Raw genomic sequence first — 24698 nt, forward strand, 5'->3', positions numbered from 1 at the left:
TCCTGGGCTGGTCCCTGTCCTTTAAATATCTGTATGGACCAAATATGGCTATTTTTTGTTTGTTTTTGAAAAGGTGTATAGTTTTTTATTTTGCTTGAAGCATGTCTGCTTTTTAAATTCACTTCAAAATTATGGTAAAAATACATAAATAAAAGGTGCCATTTGAACCATTTTTCAGGGTGTACAATTCGGTATACCTACAATGTCGTGCAACCCGTGGATGAACTCTTGGTGTCTTTGTGCCACTCTCCATGGGCTGTATCATTTCCTTTCAGAGTTTAAACTCTCAACTCCATACTGATGGCTGCCGTCTTTATCTCTAGCCTAGATCTTTCCTTTAGGGTCCTTCAGGTCCTTGCAGTCAGGGTCATTCAACTGTCGGGAGGTTCCTACTGATGCCTCTGAGTCAACAGTTCAAACTGAGCTCATTATTCTCCCCTTCAAGTCTGTTCAATCTCCTCTCTTCATTCAGTCGCACTATATACCAACCTAACCTCTTCTGTCCTTGTCTCTTCCTCCACACCGCGGATTAGGGCTAGAACCTTATTCTTTCTTTCCTGGACAGTGGCAGCTCTCTCTTCACTGGTTTCTCCACCACTATCTTGCCACCCCAAATTCCATCCTCTACAGCAGCATCCAGAGTCATCCATCTAAAATGTTGTTCTGATAGTGCTAACAGCTCATCACTGCCTGCCTGATTTTGTAACATTTGAAAATTTGATGAAAGTGACATACCCCTTTGCTCAGAAAAGTACACAAGTACAAGTTTACTTTTACACTCCAGCTCACAAATTTTGATGACAATTTCAGGGCATCCATCGAAGCCCCCAGAATCCATGATGCGTCCTTGGCTCAAGGCCCTTCACAGCGACACCTCTCTTATTTCTCCAACCTCCTCTCCTCTCCACGTCCCTCCTTACACTTTGTGCTCACCTCACATAGTGTTCTCTTGTGTTCTTCTCCCTGAAACACCCTTTCATCCTTTCATTGCTTGGGTAGCTGTTTCTCATCTTTCAAGTCTTAGCTCAGGCAACAGCTGATTGATTCTTACTTTGCCTACTAACTGGACATCTACTATGTGCTAGGGCCTCTATAAGCACTGGCAGAAAAGATGGATCACAAGCCTTGTAGTTGAGTGGGGAACACAGAAAAGAAAACACTATCAATGAACTCTGAGTTTGTGCTCTCATTTTATATGTCTATCTTAGCATTTACTGTATATTATAGAAATGATATCATTACATGGTTTGTCTCTCTCACTGAACTGTAAGCCCCTAGGGGACACAAGTCTGACTTTACCCATCTTTGTAACATGGAGACATAGTACAGTGTTTCAAACATAAAAAGACTTGTCACTCAAGTATGTATTAGGTGGAGATAAATCAGTATTGAGCCCGCTAATCCTTCCACAGCTAGCAGGTGGCACTGGAGTTAATGTCACCCTAGGCTGTTTACCTCTTCCTCCAAGACCCCATCGCTGCAAACAGCTCACTAACCTCACTGCAAAAAGCGTGGACTTTAAAATCAGGGAAAGATATTTAAATCCTAATTCTTCCACTTATTAACATGTAGACTTTAAAATATTAATATGTAGACTTTAGATAAGTTGTTCAAATTATCTTAAACTTCCTTTTCTGTACATATATGAAGTTGAGATGACTCCTACTTCCCAGGATTGATTTGATCCTTAATGAGATGAGAAATGTAAAGATCCTGGTGTACGGCCATCCTTCAGTAGATGTGATTTCCCTTTCTGTCCCCTCTTACTTCTGTCATGTTCCTGTTGATGTGCCTGGGCTTGGTCTAGGCGAGTAAATTTGACTCCTGTAAACAGTCTCCTGCTAACTGTGGCTGGAGCTACAGGGTGCGTGGGTGGTCCTAGGGTAGGTATTTGGGAGAACCACATGCCCTCAGATGTCCATACCAGTGTCAAGGAAAGGGAAACCCATGTGGGTTTTCCAATGGCAAATTCAATCGCCCTCATCAAAGGTGAGCAACTATTAATGTTGGTAAAACACAATCAAACACTATGATTCATTTCTGCTGCCTGAGAGGTAATCTGGGCTAGAAATGGCAATAACATTGATAGACACCGAAGACACTGGATTCCTCAACCCCCAAAGTAGGCAGTATAGAAAAAATATTAGGTGAGAATTACCGAAGCCCTAGTGGAACTCTGCTTAGAAAGTATGGCTATAAAGTAATGAGGTTTGAGGTCCTGTAGTGAGCATGGCAAAACCCCCCACATCCAAGTGAATCTCATCCCCTCCAAACTTAGTGGCTTTGGATGCTGGGGACTCTCATACAGCCATTGCTCAAAGCAATCCTGAAACACCTCCCTTAGAACTGTTTTTGAAACCGATTTATAGGCCACAAAAAGAAAACCTTCCACCTTCTTAGTCACACTTTGCTTTTCACCAAGGAGGTTCCCAGCTTGATTAACTACCATTCACCAGACCTGGTTCCTACAACTTTTAGGGGTTGTTTTCATACCAAAGGCTGATGTTTCCCTATTCCCCTGCTGAGGATATTCAAATACCATGACTTGGAAGTGATGGTAATTTCAGAGCTGGAGTGCAGAGGATAGCTGGCATCGTGACAGTGTTGTTGGAGAAAGTACATGACTTTCCAAGGTAAATATTTTGAAGGACTAGCAATCATTTGGATGTGCGAATTCTAGTTTGCTATAAATCTTATGACTTTGGCCCTTATGTAAATAAAACCAGAAGGACTTAGAGAAGCCATCATTGGAACGTGACTGAGGGGAGACTGATACTATACTCCTTTAAACTCAAGCTCTGAGGTCCTTTGTCACGGAAGGACACTCCATATCAAGGTTTTCTAGCATCATCTTGGTCTTCTTGTCACCCTGAGGCAGTAGAGATACTTCATCTCACTCACAATGGTAAGGGTGATAATACATAAATCTTGGATTCATTCAGCACTTTCCTTTCTCTCCATAAAATGCATAGAGCTTGTTAATCAAAACCAGTTTTTAGAGAATAATTCAGAAAAGATGCAGCTCATTAGTACACAAAATGCCTTAGTTCCTGTGAGTGGGCTATTGAAATAGGATTAGAAAGTTCCTTAGTAATGTTTAAATATGATGACACTGGAAGAGAAAGGCTAATTTCTTGTTTTCATTTTTTGTTTCATTGCAGGGACTGGTCTCCTTGCCTTTAATGTAGCTTTTTATTTAAGGCATGTGCTTAATTGGTATTCTTGGTCATCCCTCCCATATTAGTCAGCATCATTATTACCTATTAGCAGTAACTAATATACTAATAGCTGTTGCCTTAGATTATGAACTTGGAAAGGTAAAAGAAGCCAGGCCTATGATTTGGCCTCACAGACATAGATGCTTACCAGTGGTGACCCTGATGACTGATTCCTCAAAACTGTGTCTCTACACTGAGTATCTGGAAACCAACTTATCATTTTCTGTTGAGTTTCCAACACGGTGAGCAGCAGGAGACAAAGATCAGCACAGTCAGTCTCCATTCCTGGGAGACGTCATCACTGCACAATTAAAGTCAGGACTGATTCACAGGGTTCGCTGAAGGAGCAGCACAGGGTATGTGGAGTTAAACTTGAACTGACGTTACAAACCACAGTGCTTGAGCTCAGAGCAGAGAGAGTTCAGGAGGCTTGCCAAGGTCAGTGAGGCATCCTGGGGCAGGTCCAGGCAGCACTTGGCAGCCTTGAAGCCACAGTGAAATGTGGGTAGGTGGAGAAAAGGAGAGGGCATTCCAGAAGGAAAGTAAACTGTGATCAAAGGCACAGAAGTAGGGATGGACATTACTTTATTTACAATGAGGAGGTATGGAATGCAAATTTTTAATCATCATCAACCTTTTTTATCTATTAAGAATCAATGCATTCACAAATTTTAAGTCTAGCAGATAAAGGTCAACCGAGTTGCTAGATTGAATTCTATCAGCAGCATTATTTGCTAGAAATTCATTTAGGTTGAGTTTGTACCTTTATACAGATTCTCAAAACCCTGAACTTTTGGATACCTTTTCCAATTCCATGCATTTGGGCAATGAAGGTAAAATAAATTGCCTTAGCTGTATCTTTCATATTTCCTTGGCTTGTAAATGAACCAGTTCTCCTGACACTGAGTTGTGTGTAAAAGAAGCCCAGGAATAGTTTAGTTGTCGCTAATTCAAATGCTTCTGAATTTTTTTTTTTTTTTTTTTTTTAAAGAAACAAAACATTAAGCCCACTGCTTTGGGCATGGACCAACCTAACATCTGTTCTAGCAACCATGGTAATGGCAAAGGAATGCTAGTTATATATTGCTTGTGGCGCTGATAGACTCTTGTTTTAGGGAGATATAAATTAAATCACTGACCTCTGAATTTCCTAATGAAGCTGGTTGCTTTGCAAAAGCAAAGGTGTTTATATACTCTTGGGGAACTCTCACTCTGTAGGAAGCAGAAGGAAGAGCTTGCTGGCTTTTGGGGAGTGCAAACAATATGAATCATGTCAATCCCAAACAATGTCCTGATCAGAAGCTGTCCTGGGGCAGCTTGTGATTTGGTGTGATGTGACCATAAATTGCCACCCAGGACAATATGGCCTGGGTTTGGCTGCTGTCTCCTCCAGTTCTATGATAGTCTAGTCCATGGATTTTGCCAATTTTGGACCATTTAAGGAGTTGGCAATTATTTCAGTGTTGGCAGAAAGGAGACCTTCGGAGGCTCTCTCTTCTTTTTGGCCCTATTTCCCAAACTGTTAATCAAGCCTTCCCTTTGTGCCTCCTTCTCTACTTCTGCTCTCCTTCTCCCCTTCTTCCTCCTCCTCCTTCTTCTTCCCCTCCACCCCCCACCCTTTCCCCCTCTCCCTCTCCACTCATACATACTTTTTGGACCCTCTTTAAAATATGCACTTCTTCCTAAAATTGTGCCTCTCACAGCTAGGCTCACTAATCCAGAATGCTCAACCCAAAAGGCTCAAACATTCAGAGTAGCTCCAACAACCCAGGAGTAGGCATGAATGGACATACCGGTCATTCACTAAAGGTTGTGTGCTTAGGATATACACTGTCTCTCAAGTTCTTGTTCAGAGATCAGGAATTCTTCTTTTATATACAAATTATAAAAGCTTGGTTGTCTGATATTAAGATATCTGATATCTTAAACTGTCAAATTAGAAAGGGGGCATCTAGAACAGGAGACACACATATACTAAGAAGTGAGAGGTCAGAAAACACAGAATGATAAACTTCAAAAACCATGGTGCTTGGAAGGGCCAACAGCCTCAAAAATCGAGGGTTTCATAGTGATGTGGCTCATTAGGCCATGGCTCATGATTTTAGCACATGATAAGATGGTGGAGACTAAGGTGTAAACATTATACTGTATTTTGCAACATTCATTTTTGCACAAAGGCTTCCGTAGGAAGAAAGACCAAAGAAATAGGTGAGGGGTAAGCTCAATCAATATGTGTTTTTGTGGTTCTCTTGATTAATGATCTCCCTCTAGCAGAGCCCCAGCCTGTGACAGTAATGAGTGTGGCCTGTCCCCCATCCAGTGATAACACGGTTCTTCAGACATATGTCTATTTTTCATCTTCCCTGCCCCCCAACTAATAATTTTCTTTGTTACTTCTCTATTTGTCTTGTTTTCTATTTTGTTCTTACTTTCCTACTTTTGGACTTCTCTTTTTTCAGTAGGGTTTACTCTGTTCTCTAATGTTTTGAGTTCAATGCTTGGCTAATTAGCTTACAACTTCCTTCTTTTCTAATACAAACATTCAAGGCTACAGATTTCCCTCTAAGAACCACTTTAGCTGCATTCACAAGTTTTGTTATGTGACATCTTCATAATTGACTAATTTTAAGTATTTCCTAATTTTCATTATGACTTTGCTTTGACTTATAAAAGGTTTAGATGTCTGTTTGATTTTCCAAAAATGTGAGTTTTCCCCAGCTTTGATAAGCCCTGCAATAGCACCAATGGCTATACCATGAAGTTGGCCATAATGTAGTTGTCGATCAGTTCCTGCCCTCTCTTATTCCCCCTACTCTCCAAAGAAGAGAGGCTAGACTTCTCTTTTTCCAAAGTGGAATGGGGTGGATGGTGGAAAGGAGGAGACTGATCAGTTTTGTTCAGGATATGTTTCTTTCATTTTTGGCACAGTACATTCAGATGGGAAATATTTCACTGAATTTAAGATGCATTCTTATAGATAACTGGTTATTTGATGAGCCATTAGGGAAAATGTGGCCAATTAAATGATGATATATTATTGATTACCTGAAAAATACTAATTTCAGAGATGTTAAGGTGTGCAAAAAGTATGTCTTAGAATTTATAAAATAATGGTATTTTTTAATTAATCTTATAATTTTGTAACCCTTATTTAATGCAACCAAAAAAATTTGGACCCTTCTTAGAATATTTTGCTGTAATCTCATTGTGTACCTACTAGATGCTTAATTGTATTATTCAAGTCATTTATATTTTATTAATTTTCCTTGGGCTGCTTAATCTATTAATTACTGAAAGAACTGTATTTAAATCTCTTGTGGTGGTGGATCTATCAATTTCTCTTTGTAATTCTGTCAATATTTGTTTCATATATGCTGAGGATATGTCATTAAGTTCAGATTAGAATTATACCCTTCAAGTTAAGTGTTACTTTTAACATTATGTAATGGTCCTTTTTATACCAGTAACTTTGTTTTATCTAATATTAATATAGCTATATTAGTTTTCTGTTGGTATTTTCCTGATATAACTTTTCTCATACTTACATTTTATTGAATGTATTTTTTATTATAAACAGCATATAGTGTGATATTTTTTAAACACAATTTGTGTTTTTTAACTGCTGAGTTTGGTCCTTTATATTTATCTTGGTTATGGATTATTTGGATTTAGCTTTTATTTCTAAAAATAAATATTGCCATCTTATATGTGTTTATCACAGAGTTTCTTGAGAGCCTAGATTCAGAAATTTTTTTTTCTTATTTATTCTCAAAACAAAGAAATTTCAAACTTAGGGCAAACATTCTTTAGAATACTTTGAGATAAAAATATTGAAAGTCAATTGCTCAAACAGCCAAGAAAAACAAATCAGCCTGACTCCTCCAAAACACATTTGAAAAGATATTTTTATGCATACAAGGGTTATCAAAATAGAGATGTTGGCAAACTATTTTTATTTCAGTTCACAAACAACATTTGATATCTGAATTCTGCATTTTGATATTCCTGTGGTCTTTTGCCCTTTCTAATGACAGTATGAGAAACCAGAGGTCATCTTGTTAAAATAATAATAGTAAAAAAATACTAGATATTGTGAAAAAGACCTTGAATTATTTATGGCTTTCCTGAGACTAACTAATAAAGAGATGAGAATGACTTATGACTAGTATATCAATTGTTTGTAAATCAGAAGACGTGTTTTGAAGTTATTGAAACAAGTTGTTCTCAGAAGGAGCTCAAAAGGAACACGCTTTGGTTTGAAATATAATCTCTTTTGTATTGGTTGGATGTTGGCCAGTTTGAATTGCACTAAGACAATATACCTCCAGTGTCCCAACAAAAGGATCTCATATTTATTTGCAGAATATAAGAGCCAAACTCAGTTGTTCTACCATATAGGACTCCTAACATTTACCTTATTCCTCTACCAGCTTACTTTTAGTTTTAGAATTATAGACTCTCAGTGCTGGAAGGGGTCTGAAAGCTAAGTCCAACAGGCTGTCTGAGGCACGAATGGCATTTACATAATTCTGCCAACTTGTCAAGTTGCCTGTGCTTGAATACAACCCTAAGAGGGAGTTCACCGCCCTCTTAAGCAGCCAATTATGTCGACCTTTTTAAAAATTGAGCCCCAAACAGATTAGCAGCCTATTCTACTCCTTGCATCTATACAATAAAAGCAGACATTCCTGTCTCAGGACAGTCCTGCAAATATTAAAAACAGCCATCAAGTCCTCTTTTGTCTCAGGCCAAGAGTCCCAATTCCATAGAAGATTCTATGTATCCGACCATATTTGGCAATACTTTTCACACATTCAGTTTCTCTGGGCTCTCTCTTGAAGCGTCCTGGTATTTCATACAATACTCAAATGAGATTTTACTTCCACCAAGCTCAGAGGTTCTGTCTCTTCTTTAGTCACAGATATAATACTTCTCTTAATTCAGAAGCCAGAGCCTCTTTGGAAACCCCATCACCGTGCTGATTCTCAAAGAGCTTATGGCATCAGGGTGAGGAAAACTAACTCTGGATGCCTGCTGTGTAGCGGTCTGGTTATCTAAGGACCAGAATTTCAGCCTCCACATTGATCTGATCCCAGAGTCCATGTCTATTCCCACTTTTCTTCTCCAACTAATCTTTCCCCTGTGTTTTGTTAAGCCACATCATTCAAAGGACATATTACCTATAATTACAGCAATAATAAAGTAAAGGCCATTCTTTTTCAGGGCTGAGCATGAAATGCTCATGAGTCACTTGTAAGCTCTGGGGCTTTGGGTTGGCCATTTAGGGGACAAAGTTCCCTTCAGATAGTGTAAAAGTAAACTGGAGCCTAGTTCCTTTCCAGATGAACAAATTTATTAATCAATGGCATCCAAACTAATGTTATTTTATTAATATACTTGGAACATACAAATGATGGACTGATCTTCCTAAAATAATGCTTTGCACTTTTTTGGAATGACTTCCAATGGTCCAAACTCCACCATCTGTCTGTCATTCAAACCCTCTTCAAGGTCAGTCTACTATTTCCTCTCCAATCCACTCTCCTCTTACTCTTCCAGCCTATATGAACACACAGTAGCTAAATGAACAAGGAGAAGGTGGGTGTGGGAGTGAACTGGACCGGAAGTGGAATAATGTTAGGATGAAGGAAGCTAGAGGGTAAAGTCAGAGTGTGGGCACTGGTCCTGCCCTCCTCAACTGGGTGTTTGGAAAAGGACTTTTCTTCTCCAGGGGCCATTACTTAGAATTGAGAAACAGTTCGGGGAGGGTCTTGTTGGGAAAAGAGCACTCACGGGATAGGCATTTGGGGCTGAGTAAAGCACGAGCTGCCTACTTGTTCTCCCTGAATTTCTGGGATGATTTGTCCACAGCTCTCTCTTGCAGGGGGGTGGGCAACAGTTTTTTGAGTAACTGGGACATAATCCCCTTAGGTCCAGTAAGTAGACACTCCTCAAAATGTGTAGTGCTTGTGTCAAGTGACTTATCCGAAGGCCTGTGAGGAGGTTTGTGAGTTTTTGGAACAGATGGAGGAATTTCTGGGCACCTGATATTTGCCTTTTGTACCCCACAGTGTAAAATATATACCCCTTGGATTATATATTATGTCTTGGCACCAATGTTGTGGATTCTGAAGGGCATGGAGGTTTTTGTTTGAGTCCTTAACATTTTGCCTATAGTACTATTCTAATACACGTTGATCCTGATCTTTGGCCCCATTTTCCACCAGCAGCCTCCTTCCTACACATCTTTCCTACCCAAGAGATGCATATGCTTACAGCTATTGGTATGAAGTACCTATCCCACAGATAGCTACCTACTGTGATTTATGGACTGTTTTGCTGACCTTGGAAAAGAAATAGAAGAAAAAAGTCTTCTCTGATTTCTACTTTTTTCTGAAGAGCATGCAATAATATTTTATTATGTTGGAAGGCCAGATTGCCACTCAGCACAGGCTGCTGGACTCATTCCCTACCAGGCTGGTAAAATTCAAGCAATTTTGGCAAGGCCAGCCATGCCAACTGTCTGTTTACCTAGATAGCCCTATGACTACAAAACCAGGCTGGATTTGCAATTTCCTAATTATTTCAAAAAAATTAGTAACAGAATTGAACCGATTTACAAAGTGAACCCGGGAAGGTGCTGAGGACAGCTCTGAAGGCGGTTCTCAGAGGTGGTCCTTACCCGCTCTGTAGCCTCTCCTGGGTTAAGTCACTGCAGCCTCCATCTTTAGAGCCAGCCCTGACCAGACTGGGTGAGCTGCCACGGCGCAAGTTTCTGGTATTTCAGTGTGAGCTCAGGCCATGCCAGGGCTCCCCAAGTCATGACTTCCTTGCAGTTCCTTAGATTCTCTTTTTCCCCTCTGAAGATAAAAGGTGTTTATTTCTTGAATGAGGAAAGGTTGGATGTTAACATGAAAACTTCATCATGTATGATGTTTATATTAAATATTAAAGAAACTCCATACTGCGGCAGATAAGGCCTTGCTACTGGTCTCAGTTGTTTTGTCCTGCTCTCCTAATACCCCATCCCAACCCATCACAGCCCCTGTGGCCCAAAACATGCCTTTAACCGGGCTATGTTAACTCAGCAAATGCCAGTCTTTCTTCCTAACCGAGTTCACGTATTGTCTCTCTTGTTCTTCGTTTCCCCAGACACTCTACTTCATGCTCTCACATGGCATTGGTCAATTCTTAGTTGAAGAACTTTTCACATTAAATTGCAAACCCTTCCAGATTTGTCCATTCCCCATGTCTTACATCTTTGTGTCCTTTGGGCTTAACAGATTTAGTTAGCTAGGTTCTCTGTCAGTTGCTGTGGTTCTGTTTCACTCCCAGCCTTGTGCTCTAGATCCTCACGGACTGGCTGGCAGCCTGCCCTGAATCTCGATCCAGTTTAATGGGCTCTTTCTAGATGCAGGTCTGCACCCCTGGCAAGAGTCTGCTCCTAGGGGAGCTGGTGCTATTCTATGGCAGTCTTTGACTATTGCCCTGTCTGGGATCACTGGTTGTAGTTTCTTGGCTAACAGAATTGTCCCTCTTAAATCATGCCCAAGCTCTCCATGCTCCTTGGATGTGTACATTGGGTTGCTGGCCATCTTCTTTGGAGGACTATCTTCCAACCAGCTCAGTGGCCCCTGTTCTAATCCTCCTGTATTCTGGCTCCCTTTCTCTTCTACCAGCAGGTGCCATCATGATCTCAGTATGACCCAGTTGAGTCCATTCATTCATTCATTCATTCAGTTACCAACTATCTGCTGAGTACTATGTGCAGGCATTGTGCCAGGTGCTGGGTTACCACGGTGAATAAGACACAATCTTTGTTCTTTCCTCAAGGAGCACATGTGCTACACTGTGCATGGGAGGCAATTTTTCTTTCCAGTATCTGTATTGTTGTTTTTTACTCCAAGTCTCCAGTTGTGTCTGACTTATAACCTATCTCTACATGGTAGCTGGAGGCCCTCTCTTTTGTGAGACATTGGGAGCCATAAAGTGTTAAAAACAATATTGATGCTCACTGGGCCCTCTCTTACTGAAACAAGGACTAACAAGTCTGTGGCTCACCAGTGGCTCACCGGGCCTTACTGTGAGAGGTGGAAGCAAAGGGAATACTTGGAACATGGAAAAGGAGAGAAAGTTTAATAGTCTTTGCTTGGCAACACAAAAGGGAGAAGATCCCTAGACTGGTCATGTTGGGCTAAAATTATTTTCGGCAAATTCCTATTTTTATACCAGAAGATACTGTCCAAAAGAAGAAACATAAAAGAGAGGATCTGATTTTAAAATCTTGGGGTTCCTAAATGAGTAAGATTGGGAATGAATCAAGAGGATAAGAATTTGTTTTTTATTATGTTATATGTTAGCCCTTGAGTAGATTCTAATGCTTTTTTTAAACTTTGGAGGACATTTTGTGCCAAGTAAGTACAATGGTAAGAGTCCTGTGTGTTTATGATTTACCTGGCAAGCTTAATTTCTTGGACTCCCTCCAAGAAATCTTAATTCTTCAGAGTTTCTTAAACTGGTATGACAGACATCTTGGACTAGATAATTCTTTGTCATGGGTTGTGGCTCTCCTGCACATTGTTGGTGTCTTTCTCTCTCTCTCTTTCAAACAAATATCGGCAGAAAAATATCACTAGTTTCAGAAAGGAACAGTCTGAATTCACAAAAATCTGAAGGATGAAATGGTTAAAAAAATCTTTGGGAAATAAGTGAACACCACATTCATCCCCAGAACATCAGGTTCAATCCCTGTGTTCCTGAAGCATGGCAAGTTGTGGCTACCTCAGCGGTCACTGGAAGATCCAGTCTGTTGTGAGCTGCCCTCCTGAAGTTGCATTTCTTTTCTGCATGAAACGTTACCTCCTCTGATCTCCAGACATGCTTGGCATGATAGAACATTTTCAATAATAGGAATGTTTATGTGGCAATAATGCATAACCTTTACTGGTTTTAATTCATTCTTGGGAATAGTCTAAGTATTCCTCTTACATTCCTGTTTACTTGATTCATTTACTGAGAAATTCTTTTTTTCAAAAATAGTGAAGAAACTGCAGCTTAATCTTATTTGACTTTCTACCAGATCCAGTTTAGAACCTTATGCCAAACTTTAGGTCTCTTACCTTTTTTTCAAAGATGGTGATTCTCTAATACACTAGAGATCAGTGTTAATCAAATGTTCATCATAGTTAATAGCGAAGGGAATCAGCTGGGCCTCATCGTTACATTCGGGGTGAAGGGTAATAACTACTGTCCTGGGAGAGTAGTTGCCATCTGAGAAATGGCCCCAAATTAAGAAGGCACCAGAAACAAACAAAATGAGAGGAAAAGAGAAAAAAAGTTATGGTTCCTGGGAGGGGGCATGAACTAACTGTGCTCACAGGCATATCTAGTTCTTCCTCAGGTTGGTTTTTCTTTAGTGGACAGCCTCTTCCCACCTCTTCCCCTGAAATTATTTTCTCTCAAATCACTACTTGGGATGTTTCCTCCAGGAAGCCCTAGTGTCTCTCTCTTCCTGAATTCACTCTTTTCCTACTCTGAAATCCTAGGTCATTTGCATCTGGTTCCCACCATCTTGCTCTTTACTTACATAGTCCTTTATATGTGTGTTGAGCTCCTTTCTCTAAGTGTATTTTAACCTCCTTAAGGGTAACAACTTTGTAAAATGTAAATGGAACAGTGATGACCCAGTAGGACTTCAAGAAATACTTGTGAGGGATTCTCTGATTTTTATACACTTTGATTGGAAAGTTACAAAATTTGAAGGCATTTATGTAAAAGAAGACCGTCTTTAAGGTGCTGACATCTGCTTGCTTTGCAAGACAAAAGGCAAACTTCTTTTAAGTGTTTCCCCTAAAGCAACACCATGGTCCTGATTTTCTCCCCTATGGCTAGAAGCTGGGGAAGAAAAGGAAGGCCATTTGAGACTCTAGAGATAGGACATATTCACATATGCTGTGAAAGAGGACTTTGGATGTTTGACCATTTTCTAGAGTCCTGGAGTCCTGGAGCTTCACAAAGTTTACCATTTGTATAGGAATCTTTTAGCTCTTGGATGGAAAAAACTCTTTCCTGTAAAACTTCATGGAATTTCTGCTCCTGGCAAAGAACAGCAGTTATTCATTGTGGATCTTGAAAACTATGACATGGTTGTCCAAATGGGCACCAAATAAAGCAAGGAAAGAAAAGTCTCAACTACATATTTTAAAATTATTTTTGGTTCCAGGTGATGGGCGGGGCAGGCTGTGACTGGCATCGCCAAGACTAACCCTTTACTCAGACCCAGGGGATCACTTCTGATCTAAAAACCTTGTCCTTCAAACCAGCTGCCGAAGAAACAAAGGCAAGTCCAAGCCTTACTTCATATTCTGGATGGCCACACATTCCACCTGCGTCTCTATTTTGTCCAGTGTTGACTTTAGTCTTTTGAATTTGAGCTTCTATGAAGGGTCCTGCTGGGTATTGGCATTTTATGATTGACTGTAGACCCATTTTTTCTCTAGATGATTTTGACCATCTCGTCTACCTTCTTTCAATCACCTGTGCTTGGCTGAGCGACAGACATGGACCCCTAGGGATCCATCTTATCTCAAGAGACTCCTTTTACTATAACAGGCCTCTGAAGTGGGAACCAACTCTCTGGAAAGAATTTCCAATCAGTTTAATACTTTTGACTAAGCTTCTACTATCCTAGCATCTAACATTTATTAAGCAGTACTCCCTACCAGGCCTTCTACCAAGCAATTACCATCTATCTATCATTCCATTTAAGATTCACAATGCAGCAAAGAGAGATAAAGTATTATTATTCTAATTTTACAGATTAGGAAATAGATGCACAAAGGGGTTAAACACGCTCAAGGCCACACATCTAGCTGACCACAAAACTGACCTCCTCCATCACGAACCTGCTCCTTCAGTCTTCCTTCTGTCCACTGAGGGCAATTCCATTCTTTCAGGTACTTAGGCTGAAGAATGTGGGACCATGCTGGCCATCTCTCCTCTCAAGCCCTACATCCAATGCTTTGAGAAATCCATCGGCTTTACCTTCATGGTATATCCAACTCTGACTGCTTCTCTCATCACCATTGCTCTCTGCTGAGTCAAACCATCATCATCTTTTGCCTGAAATATTGCCATACCTTCCTAACCAGTCATGGTCCTTCCATCCCTGCCTTCCCACGGGCTGTTCCCGCAGCCAGAGAGATCTTTCAAATCTAAGTCAGCTCGTGTTGCTCCTCTGGGCAAAAGCCAAAGTTCTCACAAGACCCTCCACTCTCCATCCCCATGACCTCACCATGTCCTGCTCGCCTCCCTGGCTCTCTTCCAGCGACAGGCCACCAGCCTTCCTGCTCTTCCTGGAACACACTGCATGTCTCTGGTTTTGAGGTCTAAGCCCTGGGGCCCTCTGGTTGGTATGGTCTTCTTCCACTAGCCTTACAGTCAACTTCAAGTCTCTACTTAAGTGCTACCTTCTCAACGTATCTTTGTTTATAATACACTCACTCCAGTAGTACCAAGTCATCTTACTCGGCTCTATTTTTTCTGTAGCATATATTACCTTTTGACATACAGTGTAATTCATTTGTTATGTTTCTTGTTTCTTTCTTTCTTTCTTTTTTTTTTTTTTTTAAAGATTTTGTTTATTTATTTGCCAGAGACAGAGGGAGAGAGAGCGAGCGAGCACAGGCAGACAAAGAGGCAGGCAGAGGCAGAGGGAGAAGCAGGCTCCCTGCCGAGCAAGGAGCCCGATGTGGAACTCGATCCCAGGACCCTGGGATCATGACCTGAGCCGAAGGCAGCTGCTTAACCAACTGAGCCACCCAGGCGTCCCTGTTTCTTGTTTCTTTTCTGCTTTCTCTCCCTCTGCCCCTCCCCTCTAGACAGAGAGCTTTGTCTGTAGTGTCCTATGATGTATCCCGGAGACCCAGGATAGTGCCTGGCACATTATACGTGATCAATGGATATTTGCTGAACAAATGAATGAATGGTCCTGGATCTCAAATCTTAGGGTATTCATAATTTTGTTAGAGACATACAGCATTCTCAAGTGAAAAGGGCAATAATGCAGAAGATGTAATGGGGTGGTGTTTATCAAGGGTCAAGTGAACAGAAAACTTAGTGACAAGTTCTCGCATAAGGGAGATAGAAGACATGAACGGAGGCGAGAGTGAGTTGGAAAGATAGAGGGGACTGTGCGCTGAGCGCTTTTCCTTCTGCAGTACAATAGTAAGGATACCCTTTCTTCTTGGCTTTCAGGCCCAGGACTTAAGCCACAGTCCTAGTCCTGTAGCTACCATACCACAAGTTTGGTCCTGAGACGTTTCCCTTCCTCCTCCTCATGCCCTTGTGGCCTCAAGGGCATGGCTGTTTCTCTGTGGTACAGTTATACCTAATGAGAAATACAGGCCCGTACTGCTGGATCACTCAAAAGCAGGGAGGCATCTGGAATGGACTTGTTAGGTTTGGGGTATTTTAATCATTTCCTGCAGGTTGGCAAGTTCCAGAAGGGTCAATTTCTAAAAGAATCAGGCGGGATACACTTAAAGAAATTTCACTGTTTCTCCAAAAGGTTTTCTTAATTTGGTCTCTAGATTTGATGTTCCACTGAGGGGCGCCTGAGACATGGACCTTTCTCAGTGGTGACACTTCTCTGCGGCAACCCTACTTTCTTACTTTGGTCAAGTAAAACTTTTCCGTTGTCTATACTCATTGCACTGGCTCACCCTGCTTTCAGGAAAACTGGTTCGCTCCAACCACAGGATGGAAATGTGTGTGTGTGTGGTGGGAGGGATGGGGGAGGGTGGGGAGCGGAAGGTGAGGGTTGGTGCAGGGGCACAAGTTGAGAGCAAAAATTGTCCACCATGAGGCGGGACTTGCTGCTCATTTATGATATGACTCATTTTGATTTTGTCTGACTTCAGTGCATGCCTGCTATCGCTTACCCCCCAGGACAATGTTAGGGAGACAAGCCCCCATTACACAGGGGCTCCCATGACATGTCCTCCAAAGCCCAGGAAGGACGTGACCATAATATCCACCTAAGTTGGCCATTAGGCCAAACACATTAGCCTTTAGAATGATCCAATGGAAAAAAATGCGTTTGGTTAGAATACCTGACTATTCAGACAAAGGTTAATTCGGAACTGCTCGTGTTAGAGGCTGAGGTCTGCAGAGCCCTGGCAGGCTCTGATGGGCTGAGATCTGAGAACCTGCCAGCAGGAGGGAGCAAGTACGCTGGCAGAAGGCCTGCCACCCAGAGCCACACCTGACACCCTCCCTAGGAGACACCGGAGCCCCCAAAGCTTGGGCCCACTCCCGGCTTCGCTTCCCTTCATCTGGCACGAGGCCTGGGCATCATCACTTTTTTAAAAAGTTGTGCAGGTGGCTTTATGCATAACCAGAAATAAAAACCACCTGCCATGAAGGACCCAGAGAAGGGATGTCTGAGGGCGGGTAGAATACAGTCCCCACTCTTGCCTCACAATCCTTATGGCATAGCACCCCCCCAACCCTGCTTCACCAAGTTTCCTTTTTCTCCTGGATTATTTCCACAATCGTATAAACAGGCTGCAATTTCTGCCGTTCTAAATGAGACTCTCCTTATGTTGCATATCGTCCTTTAGTTACTGCCCTATTGCCCAGCTTCCCTTTAGGGAAAAGCTTCCCCTTTAGGGAAAATCCTGAAGATATGTGTTCTGCGTGTGCCATCCGATTTCTTTCTGCATATTTCCTCCTAGACCCAGTGTGTCTGGATAGCCCCCCTCACCGCTGCGCAGACCCAGGCCCTGTCTTACCATCTGGACACGCCAGGGCCTTCAGGTCTCACCCTCCCTCAGTCACAGAAGTGGACCAGTTGGAGAAACCCAACACAGGCCTTCCCAATACCCTCCAGGGGTCTGGCATGCCCCCCCACCCCCCATCCAGCCTGCAGCTGGCCCTGCGGGGCTGGGATCAAAGCTTAGTGAACAGAATGCAGAACTGGAAACTTCCAGGGAAATGAGAATGACAATAGAGCCTTCAGGAAAGGGAAGGCGATGACTTACACAGCGTGTGGTGGTGATGATGACAGAGCTGGAGATGAAAGAGAGGCCATCGTTCATGCTGACCTGAAGCGCGGCTTTCCTGCAATGACAAGGGAGCCAGAGACACTCAGCGTGGTGTGTGAGGAGCAAGGAGCTGCGAGACCTAGGTCCCCTGCAGGCTCTGCTCCCAACTACCCTGGGGACTGTGGTCTCCCCCCCTGGGGGCCTGAGCGGTCTCTTTTGTAACATGTGGAGGATGGCCTCCAGGGCCCATCCGTATGCTCTAGCATTCTAGAGAGATGTCAGGATACCCTCGATGGTGTATCCGGGTGTTGAGTTCAGCCCTTCTTACATGGCAGCGAATTGCATTGAATGGGTAAAGCCTGTGACCATTTCATTTACCAGACACACTGTCCTCAGAAAAAGTGTTCCCAAAACGGCTTGAGTCTGTGGGCATAAACCCTTCGAGCTATAAACTCAATGTTCCGCCGTCATTACCAGGGCTCTCTGTGACTAATTCTGATGAGGGGCTTTGCTGCCATCCCGAAAAGCTCATGGAGGTACAGCAGTGCATGAATGGCCTTCCGCCCTCCTTCCATCTCTGTGACACTCACTGAAACCTGAACCTCTGTTTTGCTTGTCTTTGGCAGTATGGACACAGGGTTCGTTTGTGGAATCAGTGGACTTGAAGGCCAGGGTCGGCAACCAGACTTGGAGGCTTCATAGTTAGAACAAATGATTGAAAGCAGAAGTTAGATGATCATGTTTAGTATTTTTTCCTCAAAGCTGTCATTCTTTCTTCAGCGAGTTTGTGTTCCTCTCACAGACACCCAACAGAAACCCAATGCCCTTCAGGGGCACAGAGGAAGGAGCACGGAGTTTGGCCTCAGAAGGTCTGAATCTGGGGTCCTGAACTAGCTCTGGACCCACTTGACCCCTCTGAGCTTCCTTTCCATGTTTCCTTATCTCTAAGGAGGGATAATCATGCAGGAGGGCAATTATGATGCCAGGGTGAGATAAATTGTGTGGGAGGGCTTTGGGAAGTGTGAGCTCTGGAAATGTAGCTGTGATTCAGCGAGACATACCCTTGTTGGAAACTAGACCCTTCTGCTACTGCAGTGTGACCTTGGGTAAACTACTTAAATTCGCTCAACCATAGATTCCACATCGTAAAACTGGGATGACGTAGGCATCTGGTTCTTTGGGAGCTTGGGAGGATAAAGTGTGGTACCCTTTTTGTAAGACATCTGTCCTGGTGCCTTGCTCACCGGAAGCACCGTCATCGTTACCTGGAGAGGTCTAGACAAGGCTGAATGACAACAACGAAGAAAGACTCTTTCTTCACCCTTTGTCTCCTCTACCTCCTCTCTCTTCCCTGGCAGTGAGGTTCAGTGGCTGGTGGAAACTTACATGCCAACTTCTTTTAAGATAGGCGCTGGACACAGCAAGTAAGTGTCTTCCACAGTGAAGGGCTTCTCATCTGTAAAAAGGAAGTCACTGGATTAAGAAGGGTGAAGCAACTTTCGAATTTCATGTTCAGTGACTCCTACAGGCCATCCATCGAATCCTGGGAGACATGAGAAAAGCAGTAATTCTGAAATAGACACTGGTCTTGAGCCATAAAATCCACTCGAGAGAATGAACTTTAAGGTTCTTCTGCTAGATTACTGGTCCTTAACCCCATACATCCAACTGAGTCAATCAGTGAACAAATAGAGACTGAGCTCTTACCACTGACCAGGCGTAACTACGGGGAAACCAGAAGATGCCACACTGGTCCTCAGGGAGCTTCGGGTCTGAGTCTAGTTTGAGAAAGAAGCCACATCCGTGGAGAAAGATTGTTGATGCAGCATTACTTATAATAGCTAAGACAGGAGTGAGCAACCAAAGTGTCCATCCGTGGATGGGCACATAAAGAAAATGTGGCAAATGTATATGTGTGTGCATGTGTGTGTGTGTGTGTGTACACGCACAAAACATAGATTATGCAGTCGTAGGTGAAGTAAGTCTGGCCATTTGTGACAACATGGATGGAGCTGGAGGACACTACACTAACTGAAGTAAGTTAGAGAAAGATAAATATTGTATGATCTCACTTATATGTGGACTCTAAAAAAGAAAAAAGAAATGAACTCATAGATACAGAGAACAGATTTGTGGTTGCCAGGGGTGGGGGGTTGGGCAAAATGGGTGAAGATGGTCAAAAGGTTCAAACTTCTAGTTACCAAATAAGACATGAGGATATCATGTACAGCATGGCAACTATAGTTGATAATACCATTTTGCATATTTGGAAGTTGTTAAGAGAGTAAATTTTAGAAGTTCTCATCCCAAGAAAAGAATTTGTAATTCTGTATGGTGATGGACGTTAACTAGATTTATTGTGGTGATCATTTTGCCTTCTATATGAATATTGAATCACTAGGTTGTATGTCTGAAACTAATATAATGCTTTTTGTCAATTGTATCTCAATTTTTTAAAGAAGAAAAAGCTTGCTGACACATACAAGAAGTAGCTAGGCCAAAATATTATTTGGCTTCAGAAGACAGAGAGCTCCCTTCAGGCGGGTGGTGTGGTAAGTTGACAGGGAACACAAAACTTGAGATGTGCTTTGGCGGAGAGATAGGAAGACACATTCTGGTGGGAGGAATTGCATAAGCAAAGGCAGAGCAAACAGAAGATATATTGTAGAGTAGGAGGTAAGTAGGATTTGAAAAGATCAGTATAGGAAGAAGTTTGGTCTAAATTCTTTGCATGAGAACTTAGGAAATGGGACATAGGTGAACGAAAAGAACTTTGGTGGTTTCAGGGGGAAAAAACTTGAAGGGATGATTATGGGAGTTTCAGCAGCTGTAACTGTGGAAGATGGATGAGAATGGGGGGACTCTGGAGGTGGGAAGTTCTGGCTCTTACTCTCTGGGTGACTGGGGAAAGCTGAGAAAGTTTTCATCTCAAGGTTCTTAAAAACTTCATTGTGTCCAAGGTTCTGAGAAGTTACTAACTATAGTCAGTATACAGTATTCATGCCTTCACAGTGCAACATTTAAGGGTGTGTGCTCTGTGCAAAACATTGCAGTAGGACCTGAATAATGAGCCTCTTTCACCAAGCTGTGACTACAAACACTTGCCCTAGAAGACAGAAAGGAATATGTGTATAATTGAAGGATGGTATTGTGCTGTGCACATTTGTTACAAAACCAATGTCTCTTAATGACATTGGACTGTGGCTGACACTACACACTTGCCTGAGTATGGATTAGGAAGTCTGATGCCCTCTGTGGCTGGATTGTAGGAGCAGAGCCACCTGGGATGGGGGTTAGAGGACATGTCTGAATGCTAAGCATGGCGTCTCCATGGAAGGAGATGATGGATGGCAGAGACTCTGATGTGTGGGGAGGTCTTTGAGTGGTGAAAAGTTAGGGAGCTTATTCCAAGTCATTCATTCATTCAACAAATATTTATTAAAGGCCTTCTATGAGCTAGAGAGACAGGCTGTGAGAACAGAAACATGGTCTCTGATTTCATGGATTTTATAGGAGCTGCAGGGGAGACATTGTTAAGCACTCTCATTTTTATTAAAAAATCTATTCTTTTGAATGTCCTCCATGTGTCCGGCATGGTGCTAGGCTTTCCAATGAACAAAAGAGATGAAACCACCTCACTCAAGCAGCTGACATGCTGGAGATGATGCATGCTGCTATTTAACTATAATTGTGGTGAGCACAAAGAAAGAAAGGGAAGGAAGGTCAGGAACTGCTTCCTAGAGGACAGGCCATATAAGCTGAGACCTGTGGTCAGGCAAAGAGGACATGGAGTGGGACAAGCGGCCCTGCAAAGATCCTGGGGCAGGAAGGAGCCCAGAGCTTTTTGGGAGCTAAAGGAAGCCCACGAGGCTGGTGAATTTGAGTGAGACAGGGGCTCAAGATGAGGCTAGAAAAGGCAGCAGGACCCAGAAGACCGAGGCCTTGTAGGCTATGGTGGGGCTTTGGGGATTTTTCCTAAAAACAATAAGAAGTATTGGAGGTCCCTCCTCAGACATAGAATTCACATTCGCCGATCATGGACCATTGCTGGAATGGTGGAGGTGTGTTGAATGAGACTAGGAAGGCTATGATGACACTGGCGGATCACCCAATGCTCAAGCTGAGCATTTTTATTTTCAAGGTAGTCCCCAGCCTATGCTGATGATCATGCCGGCAAGACTCAACCCAGGGCACGCTGTGGGTCGGCGCTCTCTGTACGATTGGCATAAACCACACCATTGTATTTAACCTGCTAGCGATGCTACCGGGGAAGGATATTATTCCCTTCATTTTAAAGGTGGGGAAGAGACTAGAGAGGTGAAGAAACTTGCCCAATGTTACACAGGGGAGCTTGGATCCACACCCAGCCCATCTGGCTGCCCCCTCATGCTAAGAGTCATGCTTTTCTTCCTTCTTTAACAACCTTGTGACTTGAGGCAAGGCAAGGGCATTGGGCTCATTTTCCAGAAGCAAAATGGAGGCCCAGGGAGGCAACAATGACCCACAGTTGCATAGCAAATGAGAGGCAAAGCCAGGACCAGCACTGAATTCTCCACTATTCCTCCCTTGCCAAGAGCATCTCCATTCCAGGAAAGGCTTGTGTTAGAGAATAAACTGAACTCAGGATAAACATGGCTGACTAGAAACTGTATGTATTTTCTCTTGCCCATGGCTCATCCTGCTGTACATGTGCTAGCAATACCTGGGAGTGCAGATGCCTGCCCAAGGAGTCAGCCCACAGAGCCACGGGGCAGCCACAGAGGAGCCACAGGAGGCCTTGTGACTCTTGGCTGCATTCTGTGGGAAGTGCTGGTCAGCTTGAAGGGGACATCCCAGTCAGAGACAGTGCCCTGCAGCTACGTGAAGGAGACTCCGGGGCCCGGCCTGCTCACGTGGTTGTTAGTGCCCACGCACCCTCTAGGTTCTTCTCTGCAAAGCTCCTGCCCAGCCCTCTGTCCCAACTGGAAAGGAGCGAAAGGACAAGATTGGCCTAGGTCACTTAGACATTTCTCTTTTCCTTCCCTTCATTTTCCTTTCCTGCCTGAGAGACCAAATATTTCTGGAGCAAAGCAGAGGAAAACCTCACTGGGAGGACTGAGGACACATCGCGGAGGCTATCACACAGGCCCAACACTGCCTTCCATCAGTTTATCAGCCTCTGGTGCTATGGGCCTGCTCTGGGGAGCTGGCATTTTCTGTTCTGAGAGGGACTGTTTGGTTTGGAGCCTGTTTTCACTTTACCACAAAAATGAGTGACTTTTTTTCTCTCTCTCTAAACAAAGGAGGGCCATTTGGTTTCCATAACTCACATCATCTGACTCCTTCCTGGAACGTCCTCTTGGGAAGTGGGGCACAAAGCTTTCCCCCTCGGCTGAGCCACGCTTGGCTCAGGGGCCATGCCAACCTTGCTGCCGCCTCTGCCAAGGCCAGTGGTGTTGGGATGTTTGTGGGACCATAATCTACTCCGAGGATGACAGAGTCCCAGTCCCTCTGTCCACTGGGCAGTCATTGCTTGTTAGCACTCAGTGGGCAGGGCGGGTGGAGACCAGGAGCTAGGAGACCAGCTTGGCTCGTTGGCAAAGGGGGAGAAGATGAGGGAGGGGCAAGGGTTTGAAACCAGAAGTTAAGGGAATTTTTAGATGATCTGTAGATATAAATTTCCTTGCCTTTTGCCAAAGATATTTCAGAATTTGGTGCATACACTCGACATAGGTTAATCTAAAACATGTGTCTACAAGAATCTGATAATTGAACAGAAGCTTGATTTAAACCAGGATTTGGAGATCAGTGAGTGGCACCACACCAAACTGTCAAACACCCTAGGCTTGAGAACAGGGCACCCCTGAGGGTATGCGCACAGGGCACAGGGTGGGGCCAAGTACCCACACATCCATCTTATTCTCACATATGTCTGTATCCACATATACGATACAGACATATGTATCCACATATATGTCTGAATCTATACGTTCATACTGATTTTGTCTGACACTATACACTCATGGTCTTGTTGGACATTACTATTACTTATCATTTACAATTTGGGAAACTGTGGCTCAGAGAGGTTTGTTGATTGAATTAGTGTTGCACCACTCGTACATGTCAGACCTGAACTTCAAACCCAGGTTTTGTTGCAATGATTTGCCCAAGGTCAAGCTTGCTTTTTTTTTTTAAAACAGATGTACTTTAAACTATTAAATGAAATTAAACTAGCTGGCCATTTCACCTTGTCATAATCTCACAGCTGATTTTGTGATACAGGCCGACCTATCCCAGGAGCCGAGTCTTTCTTTTTGTGACCTGGCCACTTTGGAGGCAAACGGTTAAGATGCTCCATGGGCAGGGCTGGAGGACACTGTCTCCTAAGGGAAGGAACCAGGATTGAAAAGCCCCGTGGTCAGGCTCAGCCACCTTAAGAGAGACAGCCATCTACTGTCATGAACCCACATTCCAGAACCATACACTCAAATATGTACATTCCCAGGTTTTGACCTTGGATCAGTATAATTCTTTTCAGATTATTGAAGAAATTCCCAGAGTTCCTCCCTGCAGTTGGTGACTATCTAAGGGATTTGGGATAAAACCAGGATTAAAATTCATTAGCTAATTCAAACACCAATCACAGTGAATCCTTTTATAGGGCTGATTAAATAATTCAAATATTTTTCAAGCCTTGGCAGTCTTTTCTTGATGTAAATATTTATCTCTGGTCAAAAGGACAAGCGAACCCTTTAGTCTTATCTGGCGGAGCTTGTTGAAACCCTCCAAAAGCTGATGTAAGCTCCACAGCGGAGTTTACATTCCTACTGTTCCAAAATAGTGAAGGTTAGGGACCAAATGAGCTCACCCTGCTCTTTCGCCCCATCTCCTCTGGGTCTAGGGAGCATTTTCAGGGAATCCCTGAGCCAAGGATAACTGTTCAGCACCAAATTATCAGCTGGTTTGGGAATGTGTCTGAACGAAGGGAGAACAGACAGGCTAGAGTTAGGCTGGATGTTTCTATCTTCTCGCTGACTTCAAGAGTAACCAGCTTTTTGAAAGAATGAGGCTTTTAAAATGCTGTGCAAAAACCTGAAATAAAATGATATTCAGCGCGACTCCAAGTTCGTGAAATTCCAAGCATCTGGGTTGAGCTCTCTGGAGCCCCAGCCAGAAAGGAGGTAGATGATTCCCCCCCTGGGGCTCCTGCAATGATAATTCACAAACACAGAGATCTTACTGCAAAGCTAAATGGAGCCCATTGCTTAGAGTGGGAGGAAATTAATATTTCTTGGGCATGGACTATGTGTTAGTCCCTGGGCGGGGAGGTTTTCGTAAATGGGTGAGATAACAAGTCTATGGATTTTCTTGATAGAAGACATTAAACTCTACATTAGGGAACAAAGCAGAGAATTTGAAAGTGGAGAGAATGGCTTCTACTTGGAAAAGCTGAACA

The 24698-nt window shown here is 43.1% G+C and overlaps 1 protein-coding gene across 2 annotated transcripts in view; it reads right to left on the minus strand.

Annotated features, from left to right (window-relative positions):
* Positions 1-24698, minus strand: part of ANTXR1 (ANTXR cell adhesion molecule 1) — a 218381-nt gene that overhangs the window by 89418 nt on the left and 104265 nt on the right. For both annotated transcript variants that reach the window (XM_082744116.1, XM_082744115.1), the window contains exons 11-12: positions 18650-18719; positions 17261-17339 (exon numbers count right to left, since the gene is read on the minus strand). In XM_082744116.1, coding sequence (XP_082600242.1) covers positions 17261-17339; positions 18650-18719 — 149 coding nt within the window. The remainder of the gene's footprint in view (positions 1-17260; positions 17340-18649; positions 18720-24698) is intronic.

This window comes from Mustela nivalis (assembly GCF_964662115.1).
Source record: "Mustela nivalis genome assembly, chromosome: 8".
NCBI lineage: Eukaryota > Metazoa > Chordata > Mammalia > Carnivora > Mustelidae > Mustela > Mustela nivalis.